Source organism: Budorcas taxicolor, chromosome X, assembly GCF_023091745.1.
Source record: "Budorcas taxicolor isolate Tak-1 chromosome X, Takin1.1, whole genome shotgun sequence".
Taxonomy (NCBI): Eukaryota; Metazoa; Chordata; class Mammalia; order Artiodactyla; family Bovidae; genus Budorcas; species Budorcas taxicolor.
In genome coordinates, this window is record NC_068935.1 from 99904979 (window position 1) to 99921460 (window position 16482).

General features: G+C 43.0%; 1 protein-coding gene across 1 annotated transcript in view; it reads left to right on the forward strand.

Annotated features, from left to right (window-relative positions):
• The window catches only part of EFHC2 (EF-hand domain containing 2), a 232816-nt gene that overhangs the window by 194623 nt on the left and 21711 nt on the right, over window positions 1-16482 (forward strand). The window contains exons 12-13 of the mRNA XM_052662724.1: window positions 1594-1791; window positions 3707-3799. Of these exons, the coding sequence (XP_052518684.1) occupies window positions 1594-1791; window positions 3707-3799 (291 nt within the window). The remainder of the gene's footprint in view (window positions 1-1593; window positions 1792-3706; window positions 3800-16482) is intronic.

Here is a 16482-nt window from a genome sequence, read left to right on the forward strand (position 1 = left end):
TGTATTCTTGCCACCTCTTCTTAATATCATCTGCTTCTGTTAGGTCTCTGCCGTTTCTGTCCTTTATTGAACCCATCTTTGCATAAAATGTTCCCTTGATATCTCTAATTTTCTTGAAGAGATCTCTAGTCTTTCCCATTCTATTGTTTTCCTCTATTTCTTTGCATTGATCGCTGAAGAAGGCTTTCTTATCTCTTCTTGCTATTCTCTGGTCCCATCACTTCATGGCAAATAGATGGGGAAACAGTGGAAATAGTGACAGACTTTATTTTTTGGGCTCCAAAATCATTGCAGATGGTGACTGCAGCCATGAAATTAAAAGATGCTTGCTCCTTGGAAGAAAAGTTATGACCAACCTAGACAGCATATTAAAAAGCAGAGACATTACTTTGTCAACAAAGGTCCATCTAGTCAAGGCTATGGTTTTTCCCATGGTCATGTATGGATGAGAAATTTGGACTATAAAGAAAGCTGAGCACCAAAGAATTGACCCTTTTGAACTGTGGTGTTGGAGAAAACTCTTGAGAGTCCCTTGAACTGCAAGGAGATCCCACCAGTCCATCCTAAAGGAGATCAGTCCTGGGTGTTCATTGGAAGGACTAATGTTGAAGCTGAAACTCCAATACTTTGGCCACCTGATGCGAAGAACTGACTCATTTGAAAAGAGTCTGATGCTGGGAAAGATTGAAGGCGGGAGGAGAAGGGGACAACAGAGGATAAGATGGTTGGATGGCATCACCGACTTAATGGACAGGAGTTTGAGTGAACTAGGGAGTTGGTGATGGACAGGGAGGCCTGATGTGCTACAATCCATGGGGTTGCAAAGAGTCAAACAATACTGAGCAACTGAACTAAACTGAACTGAACTACTCTGCCAAATGATATCAATGCCATTTGCCTTCTAAAGATTCAGATAACTGTACCTTTACATAGCTGTTTTTACTTTTTTCTCTCATGGGTAGGAGGTGATGGTGGTGGTTTAGTCACTCAGTCATGTCCGACTCTTGCGACCCCTTGGACTGTAGCCCGCTAGGCTCCTCTGTCCATGGGATTTCCCAGGCAAGAGTATTGGAGTGAGTTGCCATTTCTTTCTCCACTCATGGGTAGGATGTGTCAGTTTTTACTTTTTACCACAGAAATATGCTTAATCACTTTCCCCATCTCCAAAACATCTTTCTAACTTACTGATTTATAAGCTTCATACCCTGGGAAATCAGAACCCCAAGTCTGTTACTGTTTTGTGTAAAGTAAGATTAATAGGCATTGAATGAACTCATGTATTTAGTCCCAGAATTTTTGACCATTCAAGGACTTTAAGAATTTACTTCCTGGTTGTAGGCTATTATCTGATAGAAGTTTGACTCTGGGCAGGGTGCCATTTTATTTATAAGCTGCTGTGCTTATAGTTTTCCATTCTAGCATAAGTACCTTCCTGGTTGCTCATAGTAGATAAATTAAGTTAAAAAAAAAAAAAAACCTGTCTGTAGGCCGTTGGTAAAGTTTTGTAAAATGGGATTTGTGTGTGTTTTTAATAGAAAGGTAAAATAATCTTAGATATAATTTCTTGAGTGTTTTCCCATTTTTTTTAAACAGAGAAATAATGATGACTCTAACTGTCGGGAAACTCACGGACCAAGAAGTTATAACCATTGCACGTCGTTACCGGGTGCCTGAGGACCTGTGTCCACATAGGAATGTCCTAGTTGCACAGGCCCATGAACAACTCAAGAAAAATGGTTTTGAGAATTTTGAGAGACTCGTTGCTATGTGTATATACCAAGATCGGGAAAAGTAAGCTTTTATTTTATTGATTCTAAGAAATCATTTATGTTTCTGTGAAGCTGAGTAATGAAGGAATTTGTATGGTATCAAAAAGGGCAAAAAGAAAATTGGCATGTCTCCTCATACTCCACTAGGTAGCAAAGCCACCTTAAGTCATTTTTGGAGATTATCTGGGTACACATATTTCATAGTGATGGATGGTGAACTTTGCTTGTGGATGGAATAGGGGAAGTTCTGTGTCTTCAAAAGAATAGGATGGCCCCTTTGCGTTTTCTAATTGGTTTCTAGAAGCTTTCAATTGAAACAGTAAATCAGTGTTAGAAGATTTAATTCTGAGATGGCATCTCTTTACACTATTTTATTAATAAGTGGGATTTATAAATATGAGTTTTATAATATACCAGACAGGGGATTTGCAAGTAAACTTTCTATAAAATCTCTTTGAAATTATTTCTTCTCAAAAATAATGACACTCTGAATAATGTATTTCTAATACATTTATCATGTTTGCCTTTGAACTTTATTCAGTCATTGTTACAAATGACTAGAGCCCCATCTTAGTAGATTTTGGTGTTCATCTTACCCACAGATCTGATATAGTGGTGGGGGAGCATATTCATCTGGAGTTAGAAAATCTTAGGTCTAACTCTAGCCACTGGTTTTGTTACTTCAGACCACTGTCATCTCTTTACCCCATTACTACTTCCTTCACCCCCAAACCTAAAGTCTGTACCCTAAATATCTTAGAAGGACCCATGGTTTTTCTTAATTTGTTGTTGTTGTAGTCATTAAGTCATGTCAAGCTCTCTGCCACACCCCCATGGACTGTAGCCCGCCAGGCTCCTCTGTCTGTGGGAGTCTCCAGGCAAGAATACTGGAGCTGGATTGCCATTTCCTCAGGGATCCTACCTGTGTCTCCTGAATTCACAGGCGAGTTCTTTGCCACTAGTGCTACTGGGAATGCCCCCAGTTTATCTTACTAGGGATCTTTTTTATCTCCTAATCCATAATACACCTTTGTTGAGTTGCTATAAAAATGGTATTCTTCCTTGAATCTTTAAGCTTCTCTGAGCCTCCTGGAAGACATGTTACCTGAGCTTTCTATGACTCTGGCCTTGCCTTCCAGCCTGGTGGTACCCCTCTCTAGGGTGAGAAGTGTAACCCTCTTTCATTAAAGGAATGCCTGTTGGGAAAAAGGGGGCTAGTTGATGAGACAACTCTGAGGTTCTTCCAGATCCAACAAGTTCCAATTCTAGACATAAAGATTCTCTTACCATTTTATAACCTATTGCTAAGAAAGAAGCGCACTTTCTTTCCTGTTAGTTCTAATTTTGCCTGATGCCTGGAAGAACACTGGCAGGGTGAGAACATTAGACAAGCATTTCTGTGCCCCAGCAGGCTAGGGAAAATGACTGTTGGGCTGCTCTGGAGAAAAAAAAAAAAATAGGTGAATGTTAAGGTCCCAGTTGGGGCTTCTAGGTTATATGATTTGGGTCCAAGGAAAAGACTAGAAAAACACCCTCTGGTCATATAATACTTGTGATGGAGGCTCTAGATGCCTGTCAAATTAAGAGATGTTTTCAAATATCAGAACCATTTTTGACTAGTGGTCAAGAATGTAGATCGATTACTTAGAGCAACACTCGTGGCTGCAGCCTTAACAGGCTGTACTATCACCAACCAAGAATCTGAATCTTGATGGAACGGCCTTTGTAAGGACAGAATCTAGTGACTTCTGAAATGGAAACAAGCTGGTGAAATGCAATATGACTGTTTTTCCTTACCATGATTCCAGTACCAGCTTTCATATTTATTTCCATGTGCACGCTTTTAGGACACATCTATGTTTTCTTTCCTTTAGCATGTAATTATTACTCAAGAGACATGAAGTATAGAAAAGCTCATTGACTGTGTTTTAATGCAGGAAAAAAGTGTTACCCAGCAAAGACATCAAAAGGCTGTGCAAGTCCTCCAGATTACCTTTGAATGAAGATCTTCTAGAATCCTTACTCTCCAGGTAGGTGAGATCTCCATGCTCATGGACCATGTCCTGCATGTTTTTGTTTTGGAGACAGTTCCTGGTTTTACATCTGCCTTTAACTGCCCTTGATTTACCCTTTACCTCAGTATTGTTTCACTGATGACACATCTCCATTTAATTGTTACAGAAGGAAAACTTAGTCATGATTGTGAATGTCACAGAGCCTCTAATGAATTATCGTTAGAACTTTTTAACATGAAGATGCACTTAAGTGCACACAGATTCATGGGACAAAATGAAAATGAACTGCTTCTTTGGTTGTGGGTTTTTCAGAACAGTAGTTTCTAATGGCTAAAGACATGCAATTAGAGGACCTCATGTTATTAGCACAGAGCAAGAGTGCTAGATGTCAAGTGCAGAGGTTAGGATGTTGCCAAAGGAAAGCACAGTGAACTGCTTTCTAAATCACCTCTCTTCTTGTACCAAACCTGACTTTTTGACTGCCTGGCACCACCCTCCTAGCCATCCAGACTCTGGTCATCTTTTATGCTTCCCATGGCATGACACCAGCCCCTCCTCTGTCTGACTTATCTTGATAATGCTGACATTTGGGGCTGTGTTCGAGGCATTGTTATCATTGCTTTGAGTACATTACCTCATTGACTTTGTGAGAATAGCTTGGTGAGGTCAGAGCTCTTATCCTCCTATCTTACATGAGGATGCTGAGGTCTAGAGAGATAAGATTTTGCCCAAAGTCACATAGTCTAGAAGAAGAACTGTGACTTAACCTCTGAACCTTTAAAATGCACATCTTCTGCTTCTTACCATTTTGATTTATTATCTACAAATAGCCAGTAGATTAGAATGTCCTGCCTGTTCTGCCTCCTACTTCTACTGCCTGCATCTTCCCTCTCCCCTCTATTCCCACCACCTCCACTCTTGTTCTGACCTACTTTTCTTCTTGACTGTTGCAGGGCCCCCACATTGGCCTTTCTTCCACCAGCCTCTAAATTTTTAAATCCATCTTTACATCTAGCAGCTAAGTACCTTCTAAGAGCAAGAATATCCTAGTGTCACTCTTCTACTCACAAGCCTTCTGTACCATTTCTTTGTTCTCTAAGGAATGACCAGCTCCCTCAGCTCTGAGCTCCTCTTCCGCCTTCTCCATTGTGGGGCTTAGGGTTGTCATTAGAGCATTATTCTCAAGCAGGGGCTGGAGTGGGCAGTCGTCATCTGAGACAGAAAAAAAAAAAAAAAGGAAGCAGACAAAAACTAAATCCCACATGGGAGAGCTAGGGTCCTTCTGCTCCTAGTATCAGGAGCAGATCAAGAAGAGGCCAATCTAGGTGGCTGTGTGTGTGTGCATTGGATAACCTGGGGTTGTCTTCTAGACTTTCAGCTCTATTTGCTTTTATTTTCTAGCAGCAGTATGAGGGATAAATAGGCCATCCTGGTGTAAAGGGCTTGAGATGAAGTGCAGGCTTAGGAGTCTGGTTTCTCCACAGTTACCACATTCTCAAAGCTCCTCTTCCCATTCCCAGTAGTCCAGCCAAATGGCCCATTTAGCTTTTCACTTGTATACCTCCTACCTTCCCACTTTTTTTGCCTTTTCTCTTGCTGTTTCTTCAGTAGGAACTAGCTTTGAGTTTTCTTCACCTGCTGAAAGCTTGTTCTTCATTTGAGACCTGTTTTGCATAGCACTGTATCCATGAAGCCCTCTTGGATTTGGTTGGCTGGTGTGATTATCTCCTGCTAAGGATTCTCACACACTATTTATGTTTCTTTCTTTCTTTTTTTTTTTTCTTTTTTGTCTCTTACCTTGTAATGAAGATTTGTGAGTAGACATCTGATCCACTCAGATACCGAGACCTACTTCTAACCTGTTTGATTTACTGCCTAAAAATAAGCAGCAGGTTATCACAGCTTGACAATTTTACCCCTTACCTTGTCTCCTGTATTCTTTGAATCTACTTGCTAGCTGTGTAATCTTGTGCAAGTTTTTTGACCTGCCTGAACCTCAGATTCCATACCTCTAGAATGAGATAACAATACCTGCTTCCTCGTGGTTCTTGGGGCAAATTGAGATAACATACATAAATTCCCCAGTGCCATAGCATCTGGTACTAAGTCCTGATTGGAGACTATGTGTTCATCAGACACCATAGACCACACGCTCTGACTTAGAAATGAACTGGAAGAGACCTGTGTCCTCCTACATAGAGGAAGCCTTGTTTTTAAACAGTTGGATCTGAATGCCTTTCACACATTAAGCTGTCTTCTAGTCAGGAAGCTGCGGATGTTTATTAAATTATCTCTTGATGGCCTCGGGATGAGTTGTCCTGGAAAGTCCAGTAATGTGGGAGCCTGGCCTCTGGGGAACCTAGATGGTTCTTATCCAGCACTGAGGCCACCAAGTCATCATCCTCTCATCCTCTCAGCAGACTGTTTTGTCTTTGCCTTGACGATTTGACATGAAAGGCAGAAAGATGATTCCCCAACTTGCCGTGAAGCCGGCTCAGTCTCAGATCACATCCGCCTCTGAGCCCCAGCTTAGCTCCAAGGAGGTCATCCCTCTGAGCCACTAAGCAGACCATGTTCAGTCTAACTTTGCCTCTAATTGTGCACTGACCCTTCTCCACACTCAGGGGAAACTTCAGGCTAATCAGATTAGAAAATGTCTCATTCCCATTCCCCTCTCCCTCCAATATGCCCTGCCACGATTTGGGTCACATGCTTGATGTTTTGCATCATCTCCGCAGATTCCTTTCAAAGACGGCCCTAATTCCTAACGGACCCATCAGCCTGCAGCTTACATTTATATTCTGCATTCTTATTGTTCCCCACAGACTCCACAGGGCTTTCCAGAGCCTTGACCAGACTCTCTTTCTGCACAGCCCTCCTGTGGCATGCTAAACCAGAGCCCCTCTGACGTCTACAGTCTCCCATGGGAGACAGGCCCAGAGTTTGTTGACTTGGTTCAGCACACACTCTGCCCAGGGGCATTTTTACCTGCCTTGGGATGGAGCTGGGCAGCTGGTGAGCAGGTGTAGAGCCCCTATGAATTCAGATCAGGAGATGAAAAACTATATGGCTAAAGATTCCGATGATTTCTATCACCCGGGGATTGTTACTTATATATTTCTCCTGACCCTGCATTTGGGTACTAAGATTTCCCTTCTACTCCATTTCTATTTTTCTTCTGATTCAGTTAGGTCTTTTCCTTATTAGCACAACTCATGCTGGAATCAGGACTTCAAAATCTTTTCACATCTGGTTACCCCAGCCCCCATCAGTTTGTGCTGTGGAAACCGGTATGATGGTCAAGAGTCCGCCTGCAGTGCAGGAGACCTGGGTTCTATCCCTGAGTCAGGAAGATCCCCTGGAGAAGGGAATGGCTCCCCACTCCAGTATTCTTGCGGGGAGAATCCCATGGACCGAGGAGCCTGGAGGGCTACAGTCCATGGGGTCACAAAGAGTCTGATGCACTTGAGCAGCTAACACACATACACAGCCGGTATGAGGTCACCTTCCTTACCAAACAGTCATTTCACTAATGCACAGAACATCAGATGTAAGTGTTTGATGTAGTGATAGCTATTACCCATAATAGGAGGGACACTCTGTACTGAAACAGTGCCTAGGGCCCTGGAATATTTTGTAAATCCTTGAGCACATTTAAAGTTACATTTTCGCTGATGGTAGGCATGATACCTCTTTTCTTGAGGAGGCTGTCTCACTGAATAAATGTACTTCAGCCCCAGATGGAATTAGAATAACAGCCCCCTAAGATACCCTCAACCTTTGTTTCTATCTCAGGCCCTAGGGGTAGAGACGATATCTCATTCAACCCTGCAGTCCCAGAGATGTGTCCCATGCTATTACACTGGGCAGGGGGGAGAAACACGTGGGCTTTATACCTATCAGAGCTGCCTCTGAAGTCCAACCCTACTACCTTCTGCCCAAGTGATCCCTGTAAATGGAATAAACCCCACTGAGCCTTCATTTGGGTGTTAAGGTTTCCTCAGAACTAATAAGCAAGAAATTCTGGTTCTCAAACCATAAGAGGTGGGGAGAATTTTGAGGTCATTCTGTTCTCTGTTCCTGGTGGGCCTGGGGAGTGAAGAGGCACCCTCCTCCCCTGACTGTGGCCTTCCAAAGCGGGACTTAGAAGTCAGGTGTGACTCTTTCCCCAGCAGCTCTGCCCCAAGCTAGTCTTTTACAGTTGGCTTTGGGTTCCACAGAATGCCTTAGGACTGGCCTCCCAGGGGAGCTGGTGCCTCATCCAGAAGTATTAGTTAAAATGGAAAAAGTTAACAGGGCTTTCAAATCATCTCATTATGTTCTACCCAGCCTCTCCCCCTGTTCCCCTTGCAGAGGTGTGGTTGGGGCTTAAGTAATTTCACCAGCACTACCTGGCCATGAAGCTGAGGGGCAGGGGTGGAACCCTGTGGTTGCTCATATTGCGAAGTGTTCGGTGCCCTGGGAAGTTTTGAGAGAGAAACCCCCTTCTTTCCCTGTTCATCTCTTCTCCCTCTCTTCTCTCTCACCCTCTACCCTGACCATACACACAGATGGTTTCTCCTTTTTCAAATATAAGGCGATTTGGTCCCTAAGGAGATCTGTGCTGGGATCACAATTGGAATTTAGAAGCCTGGTGATTTGAGATCACGGAACTTAACTCACTGGCACCCTGGCAGTGCCATCTTGCCAGCTCCTAAGTTGTGACCAACTGGCAACAGCGGCCCAGAGTTCCACATTTTTTCCCCTCAAGTGTCTCGTCTTTAAGACTCCCACCAGATGTTTCAGTGTGCACCCTGGGGTTTGTCAGGTAATGAACTGAAACCAAACCCAAGCAAGTGAGTCAAACATGTGTCTTCACTACCCTCGCTCCCTTTCGGCCCTGGCCATGCCGCCAGCCCTCTTCCCCTAAGTTATGAGATGGTCTTTGTGGCAGAGGGGAACCCACATTACTCTGGCACAGAGTACAGCTGCTGCTGCACCTATTACCTCCACAGATGGGGGAAATAAAGCATATCAGTATTATTCCCCACGGCAAGGAGATGGATGGCTGCTGTGGTTTGTAAGCCATTCATCATTTTTGGGAGGTGGGAACAAGAGCACCCGTCAAAAGACACATTAGACTCACTTCTGAGAACTCCCACCTAGCAAGGCATCAGGAAGCCTACTTGGAGGTCATTATGATAGAGAGGGGAACCAGAGAAACGGCTTTCCCCTCCCTCTTCTTCCACAAACATGTCCTTTAGTTTGTGTAGGGAAGGAAATGGTGGCTTGCCTAAGTATCAAAGGGAAAGAAGAATTTATGGAGGCTTTAGGAAAACACTTCAGCACTGTGAGCGAGGACTTTAAAGTAAGCAGGCTGACTTTTTAACAAGCTTAGGCACACTTCAAAGCCAGAATTAGCGTTGCCCTTTAGGGCAGTCACCCTGGAAGGCTGTGCACTCATTCCAACAATGTCGCCATACAAAGTTCTTCTTTGGAATTGCCTTCACAGTCTTTTCAAAGGAGTTTCCTCCAGAGTGGCAAATCTTCATCCTTTGACTGTGAATCAGAGTCTTAGCAAGAGTCAAATGTTGTTTGGCAAGGAGAGAAGTAGTGGATTCAGGTGGAGAAAGAGGATGCTCACATTTTTTAACAGAAGCACAGCGTGACCCTGAAGTACGAGAGATCTGTCTTCTATATGACTCATAGGCTTTCCCAAAATATTTTGAAAGGATGGATAGGATTTGGTGAATGATGACCTGCAGTGGTCAGGAGACAGGGAGGACTGCTGGGGAGATAATATTCAGGGGAAATTGACCTACTTGTCCTTACTCCCTAAGAGTTGAGCCTGTGTCCAACTCTAAACTGCTCCTCCTTGTCTCCTTCTCCTCCAACCTGGAGTGCTCCTTTGTATCCTATTCTTGTCTCTCTGACAACCTCATCTGACAGTAGCATATAGTAGATATAGGGTATAGTAGCAAATGGAGGTGTGAAAAATCTCACGCTGTCAGTGGTGCAGGCGAGGAAGCTCTGTGCTGAGTTTTGGAGCTGGGAGAAAGACTAGGAGATGATTCCCTTATCAGTGTGCCCCAAATGAAGGTGCTCCTGCCTTTCCAAGTCTGATGCATGAATTGACCACCTGGGAAAGCACTCTATACTGTCTCTCATCTGCTTTTCACACTTCTTATATTTTCATTTATGCCTAATGGATACATGCTTATAGTAAAGAAAATAAATCATTCTAAAAAAACTTACTCTGACAAGAGCAGTTTCCAGCCACATCTCTCCCCACCTCCCAGACCCATTCTCAAGAAACAGCCTTTCAGTCTTTCTAGTTGTTTCTACAGAACTTAAAATAGCATGTACATTCTGCTATTTCTGGATTTCTCATTTTTAGATACTAGTACTAATTTCCTGTTATGATGCTTGAGAATTTAGTAGAATATTGATTCCCATTACTGGTGTTCTTTCTAGATGCTCTTAGAATCATGTCTTTATTCCTGATGTTCTGGAAATTCACGATGGGGCCTTGTTGGGTGTGTGTGTTGGGGGGGCACATGCCTATATATAGATTGTGCTTAACAGTTTATGGGCCCTTCCAGTCTGGAGACTGTCCTTTGGCTCAGAGAAATTTTCCATTAATTTTTAAATTATTTCCTCCCATCCTTTTTTGTTTTTGTCTTGTGAGAACTCCTATCATTAAGATTTTGGCTCTCTTGAATCTAGATTAAGTTTTTCTTTGTCATTAGGATGTCCTTACCAAGGGGTTTCCTCAACTTTACATTCCACCCTTTCTAATGCATCTTTTTACTACTATCATATTTTTTATTCCAAGAGCACACTTTTGGTTCCTTTTTTGTAGTCTTCTATTCTTTCTTCATGGGTGTAACATATCTTCTTATGTCACATCTTTCCCTCTGCTACCTGAATTTTCTTTGTCCCCTGATAGCTTTTTTTCCCTGTTGCAGCTTTGACTTCTGTCCTTAATGTTGGAAGCTTTTGGGGGTGGGTCTTCTTGATTAGTGGGTTTTACTGTATGAGTCATCTCCTAGCCTGCATTTTCATTAAGGAATCCTCAGAAACCACAATCTGGAGATCTCTCAGGGCGACTCAGAGCATCAAGAGAAGAATCCTATCTTCTCCCGCAGGGTTAGGAGGGAAGTGGGTTAAGGAAAAGGAGGAGAAATTAAGCACAGCCACTGATGTTCTGAAAACAGGAAAGGGGAAGGAAGGGGTCTGAGAGACCCAAGTTCAGTGGGTAATGTTCTTCTTAACCCTCCATTGTGCTTCATCTACCCAAGACTAGAGCTTCTTTAGTTGAATTTCTCTGGAAAACAAGCCCCAATCCCCTACAGTGAAGAGTCCAGTGTACAAGGACAGATTCTTGAGGGTCCAGCTGCTCTTGCTGTTTTCAGGCTTTCAAACAGTCCTTGTTTTTAGTACCCCACCTTATCCCTGGGGCTTCCGTCATAGCTCAATCAGTAAAGAGTCTGCCTGCAATGCAGGAGACCTAGGTTTGATTCCTGGGTCAGGAAGATCCCCTGGAGAAGGAAATGGCAACCCACTCCAATATACTTGCCTGAAGAATCCCATGGACGGAGGAGCCTGGCACGCTACATTCCATGGGGTCACAAGAGTCAGGCACAACTTAGTGACTAAACCACCACCACCTTATCCCTGGGCTTCCCTGGTGGCTCAGTCAGTGAAGAATCTACCTGCAATGCAAGAGACCTGGGTTTGATCCCTGGGTCGGGAAGATCCCCTGGAGGAGGGCATGGCAACCCACTCCAGTATTCTTGCCTGGAGAATCCCCATGGATAGAGGAGCCTGGCAGGCTGCAGTCCACGGGGTTGCAAGGAATTGGACACGACTGAGCAACTAAGCACAGCACCTTATCCCTGCCTTTATTGGCACCTGGAGTCTACAATTGCTGAGCCTCTCAGCAGTTTTGTAGGCCACATTGCCTAATCTCTTAAGTGCCCTCCCTGTCTCTGCCACAGACATTTGTAGTTCAGCTTCCTTTCCTCTGCTGTGCCAAGTCAGTTATCCCAGTCTGATTTCCATCTTGCGAAAGAGTTTGAAATTTCTTATTCACTGTTGCCTTTTTCCCACCAGCTATCTTTGTCATTGCAGGAAACTACCTGCTTTTATTTCTCTATTGTCATTGGGTGAGATTTTGGTGGAAAAAGGAGATAAGTACTTGTGAGTGACCCATTGTGATTTACTGCCATCCTACCCACTTCCCAAGAGGAAAGGGTTCTCCTAGGAAGCATTGCATAGTTTTATCCTTTTTCATTGAAAGATTCTTTGTTCTTTTTCTGTCTTGCTTCTTTTGGGGGGATTCCCACCTCCAGTGAAATCCTCACAGACAAAACTGAAAAGAGAAACTTGGAGTATTTTACCACATTGTGCTTAGTCGCTCAGTTGTGTCTGACTATAGCCCACCAGGCTTCTCTGTCCATGAGGATTCTCCAGGCAAGAATACCGAAGTAGGTTGCCATGCCCTCCTCCAGGGGACCTTCCCAACCCAGAGATCGAATCCAGGTCTCCCACATTGCAGGTGGATTCTTTCCCATCTGGGCTGCCAGGGAAGCCCAAGAATACTAGAGTGGGTAGCCTATCCCTTCTCCAGGGGATCTTCCTGACCCAGGAATCGAACTGGGGTCTCCTGCATTGCAGGCAGATTCTTTACCAGCTGAGCTATTTTATCACATTGAAGTGAAGTGAAGGGAAAGTCACTCAGTCGTGTCCGACTTTGCAACCCCACAGACTATATAGTCTGCAGAATTCTCCAGGCCAGAATACTGGATTGGGTCACCGTTCCCTTCTCCAGGGGATCCTTCCCAACCCAGGGATGGAACCCAGGTCTCTCGCATTGCAGGCAGACTCTTTATCAACTGAGCTGTTTTATCACGTTGAAGTGAAGTGAAGGGAAACTCACTCAGTCATGTCAGACTCTTTGTGACCCCACGGACTATATAGTCCACGGAATTCTCCAGGCCAGAATACTGGATTGGGTCACCGTTCCCTTCTCCAGGGGATCCTTCCCAACCCAGGGATGGAACCCAGGTCTCTCACATTGCAGGTGGATTCTTTACCAGCTGAGCCACCAGGGAAGCCCAAGAATACTGGAGTAGGTAGCCTATCCCCTCTCCAGTGGATCTCTCTGACTGAGGAATCAAACTGGGACTTCCTGCACTGCAGGGAGATTCTTTACCAACTGAGCCATCAGGGAAGCCCATTTTATCACGTTAGCTCAGCTCTTTCCTGAGGCCTGGCTTTGGACTTTGGAAAGATTAAATCTTTCAAATATTTTTCCTCAAAAAGGTTTTAGACATCATTATTAAGCTGTGTATGTATTCTTTGATTAATACCATTTGATCCTTCCTGAATATTATTTGAGTCAAGAATAGCTTCCCAAATATCTTTTGAGATGGGTGAATGGTTAGATTGTGTTGAGTCAGACGTTATCATGAGTTGGGCAGGGAAAAGTGCTAGGGGCCCAGGGTTGACAAGTGATCACAGGCAAATATCAGACAGATTGGTAAGGAAGTCTGATAATAGGACTTCAGTGGTGACTTCCAGAAGTTTTCCTGTACCATCCAGTGCCATCATATGGAGCAAATATAGACTGACTTAGGCATGGGGACTCAGTTAAATAAGTGGAAGCAGGAAGGCCTTTCTAAGGAAGTAACATTTGAATGGAGACTTTCCAGACAAAGGGTCCAGAACATGCGAATGCCTTGCATTGCTGGGAACAGTCTTGGTATGATCAGAGAGCATGAAGAAAGCAAGTGTACCTGGAAGATGGTGAAGAGGGAGAGAGATTTCAGATGAGATCAGAGAAGTCAGCGGGGGACCAGATTATATGTGGTTTTATAAACCCTGGTAAGGAGTTCAGCTTGTGTTCTAAGTGGATTGGAAAGTCACTGTGGAGTTGTCAGCGAGGAAGTAACTAATCCAATCTGTGTTTTAGAAAGACCATTCTGGTGGAGGATGTAAGAGTAGAAGCAGTAAGACCATGATACAAATGCTATACCTGTAACCAGGTCAGAGATGATGGTGGCTTATTAGAATAGAAAAAATGTAGAAAAATAGACTTGTGACATGCTTAGGTGTTAGAGCCTACAGAACTGGTTAGTGGACTGTATATGAGAGGTGAAGTCAGACCTGATTCTAAATCTGTTTCATAGTCTTTTGACTGGTTTCCAAATCACTGGGACATTATACTTCTGAAACCTCTAGGACTCAATACATGCCTCCTGTCATGATGTGATGGGAATTTAGCAACAATTAGATTCTGTATTGTAGGAACAGACAGAGAAACTTCTTTCATTGGTGATCTCATTCAGTGTTCCAGGCTGGTGGCTTTAAATACAATCTGTATCCTAACGACTGCCACATTTTGATCTCTAACTCAAACCTATTCCCTGAACTTCAGACTCATATACCCAACTGCTCACTTCCCATCAAAATGTAACACATCCAAAACCAAACTCCAGTTGCTCAAGCAAAACCCTGGAAGTTGTCCTGAATCCATTCCTATTCATTCTCCCCCTCACCTCCCCTATACACTATAAAATCTGTCAGGAATCCTACACTCAAAATATATTCAGGCTTTAGCGTTCCTCCCTGCTCTCCACTGTCATCAAGGCTGCCATTACCTCTTGCCCAGATAACTGCAGAAGACTGCTAAGCACCCTTGCCACTGTGGCCTTGCCCCTACATTGTACCTGCAATATATCAACGAGTGTGATCTTCAGAAAATATAACAGAGATCTCATAACTGTTCTGCACAATGTACTCCAGTGGCTCTTAGCTGTCCTTAGTATGAAAGTCAAAGGCACTCCATGATCTCATTCTCTGATCTCAGCTCCTACTCAGAGTATTAGGGAATACTTTTCTTCGAGGTACCATGCTAAAGGAAAGCTTCTTACAAAACATCTTTCATTGATTGAGTTTTAGTTCATCTCCCCCAAAACAAGCAAATAAAAGACATAATGGTCCTGCATTTTGGCTACAAACTATTCCATAAACAGGTCATGTCCTTTCAAGGCGTTCAAATGACGAGTGAGCCAGAATTCACAGAATAAACAGTGGTAGGGGGCAGCATGTTGGAGCTGTCTCCCAGAATCCTTTGCCAAAGAAAATGTACACAAAAAAATGACTGAATTCCCTTTCCCCTCTTCTGATCTCTCTGTTTATTTTACTTTGTTTAGGTTGATGAGTCTATGTAACTTCATCATGTAACATTTCATTTATTGCTGCTAATTTTTGTTAGTTTATAAATGTGACCTATTCTTTTCTTAATGCTTAGGAAAAAAGCCTTTTGACTGATTATGAGTTATTTTTTTCCTGCTTCTGTTATCACTGAGTTTTCTTATAGTTAATTATCCTCTGTTCATCCCTGCAATAGTAACTTGCACACCTCACTTGCTGGTTGGGAGCAGGGGGGAGGGGAAGCATGTTGAGTTAGAGGTGCTGAGAGAAGGGCAGGAACCTGGAGCAGGGTGCTTGGAACAATGCCTTAGTGACTACCTTTGTTTTTTTTTCTTCCAAAAATCATGTTACATAACCAGTATATATTTAGCCTTAGAAATTGGCAGAACATGGTCAAATTCAGAATAGATAACATTGAGGTATTACAATAAGAAGAACTTTGTGTTGGGGACATTGTAGCAATTGCCTTGAAAATTTGAGGTCTTAATGGCCAAAACTCTATTATGGTTAAGAATAAACTTATGACAATGTCTATAATTAGGAAATAGTAGACAACTAGATTAGTTATTTTTGAACTATAACTTTATGATGCAGGTTAATCATTTGTGTTTTTTTTATTTTCAAAATGAAAATGGACATAAGTTTTCCTGATTATAAATTTAAAAGAATTCAAATAATACAGAAAGTTTAAAGAAAAAGCAACAATTATAATCTCTCTGCCAAAGATAGCTATTCTTAATATTTCTGTGTATTGTTACTGGACTTTTTAAATGCTGTTTTGTACAAATATAAACCTAAAGTGAGATCATAACTCTGCATTCTATTTTATAACCTCCTTTCCACTCAACAATATATTATTAACATATTTCCATGATAACATATATGGAACTGTTGTTATTGTTAACTCGTGTCCGACTCTTTGCAACCCAATGGACTGCAGCACGGCAAGCTTTCCTGTCCTTCACCATCTCCCAGAGTTTGCTCAAACTTATGTCCATGGAATCAGTGATGCCATCCAACCATCTCATCCTCTGTTGCCCCCTTCTTCTCCTGCCTTCAATCTTTCCCAACTTCAGAGTTGTTTCCAGTGAGTCAGCCCTTCCCATCAGGTGGCCAAATATTGGAGTCTGCATCAGTCCTTCCAGTGAATATTCAGGGTTGACTTCCTTTAGGATTGACTGGTTTGAGCTCCTTTCAGTCCAAGGGACTCTCAAGAGTCTTCTCCAACACCACGATTTGAAAGCATTAGTTCTTCAGCGCTCAGCCTTCCTTATGGTCCAACTCTCACATCCATACATGACTACTGGAAAAACTATAGCTTTGACTTGATGGACCTTTGTCAGCAAAGAATGTCTCTGCTTTTTAATATGCTATCTAGGTTGGTCATAGGTCCTGGGGATACTTTGGTGAATTAGATGTGTGAGGTCTCTGCTCTCAAAGAGTTTACAGCCTGGAGCGTTAAAAACGAAATATAAAGTAATAAGAAATAAGAAAAATAT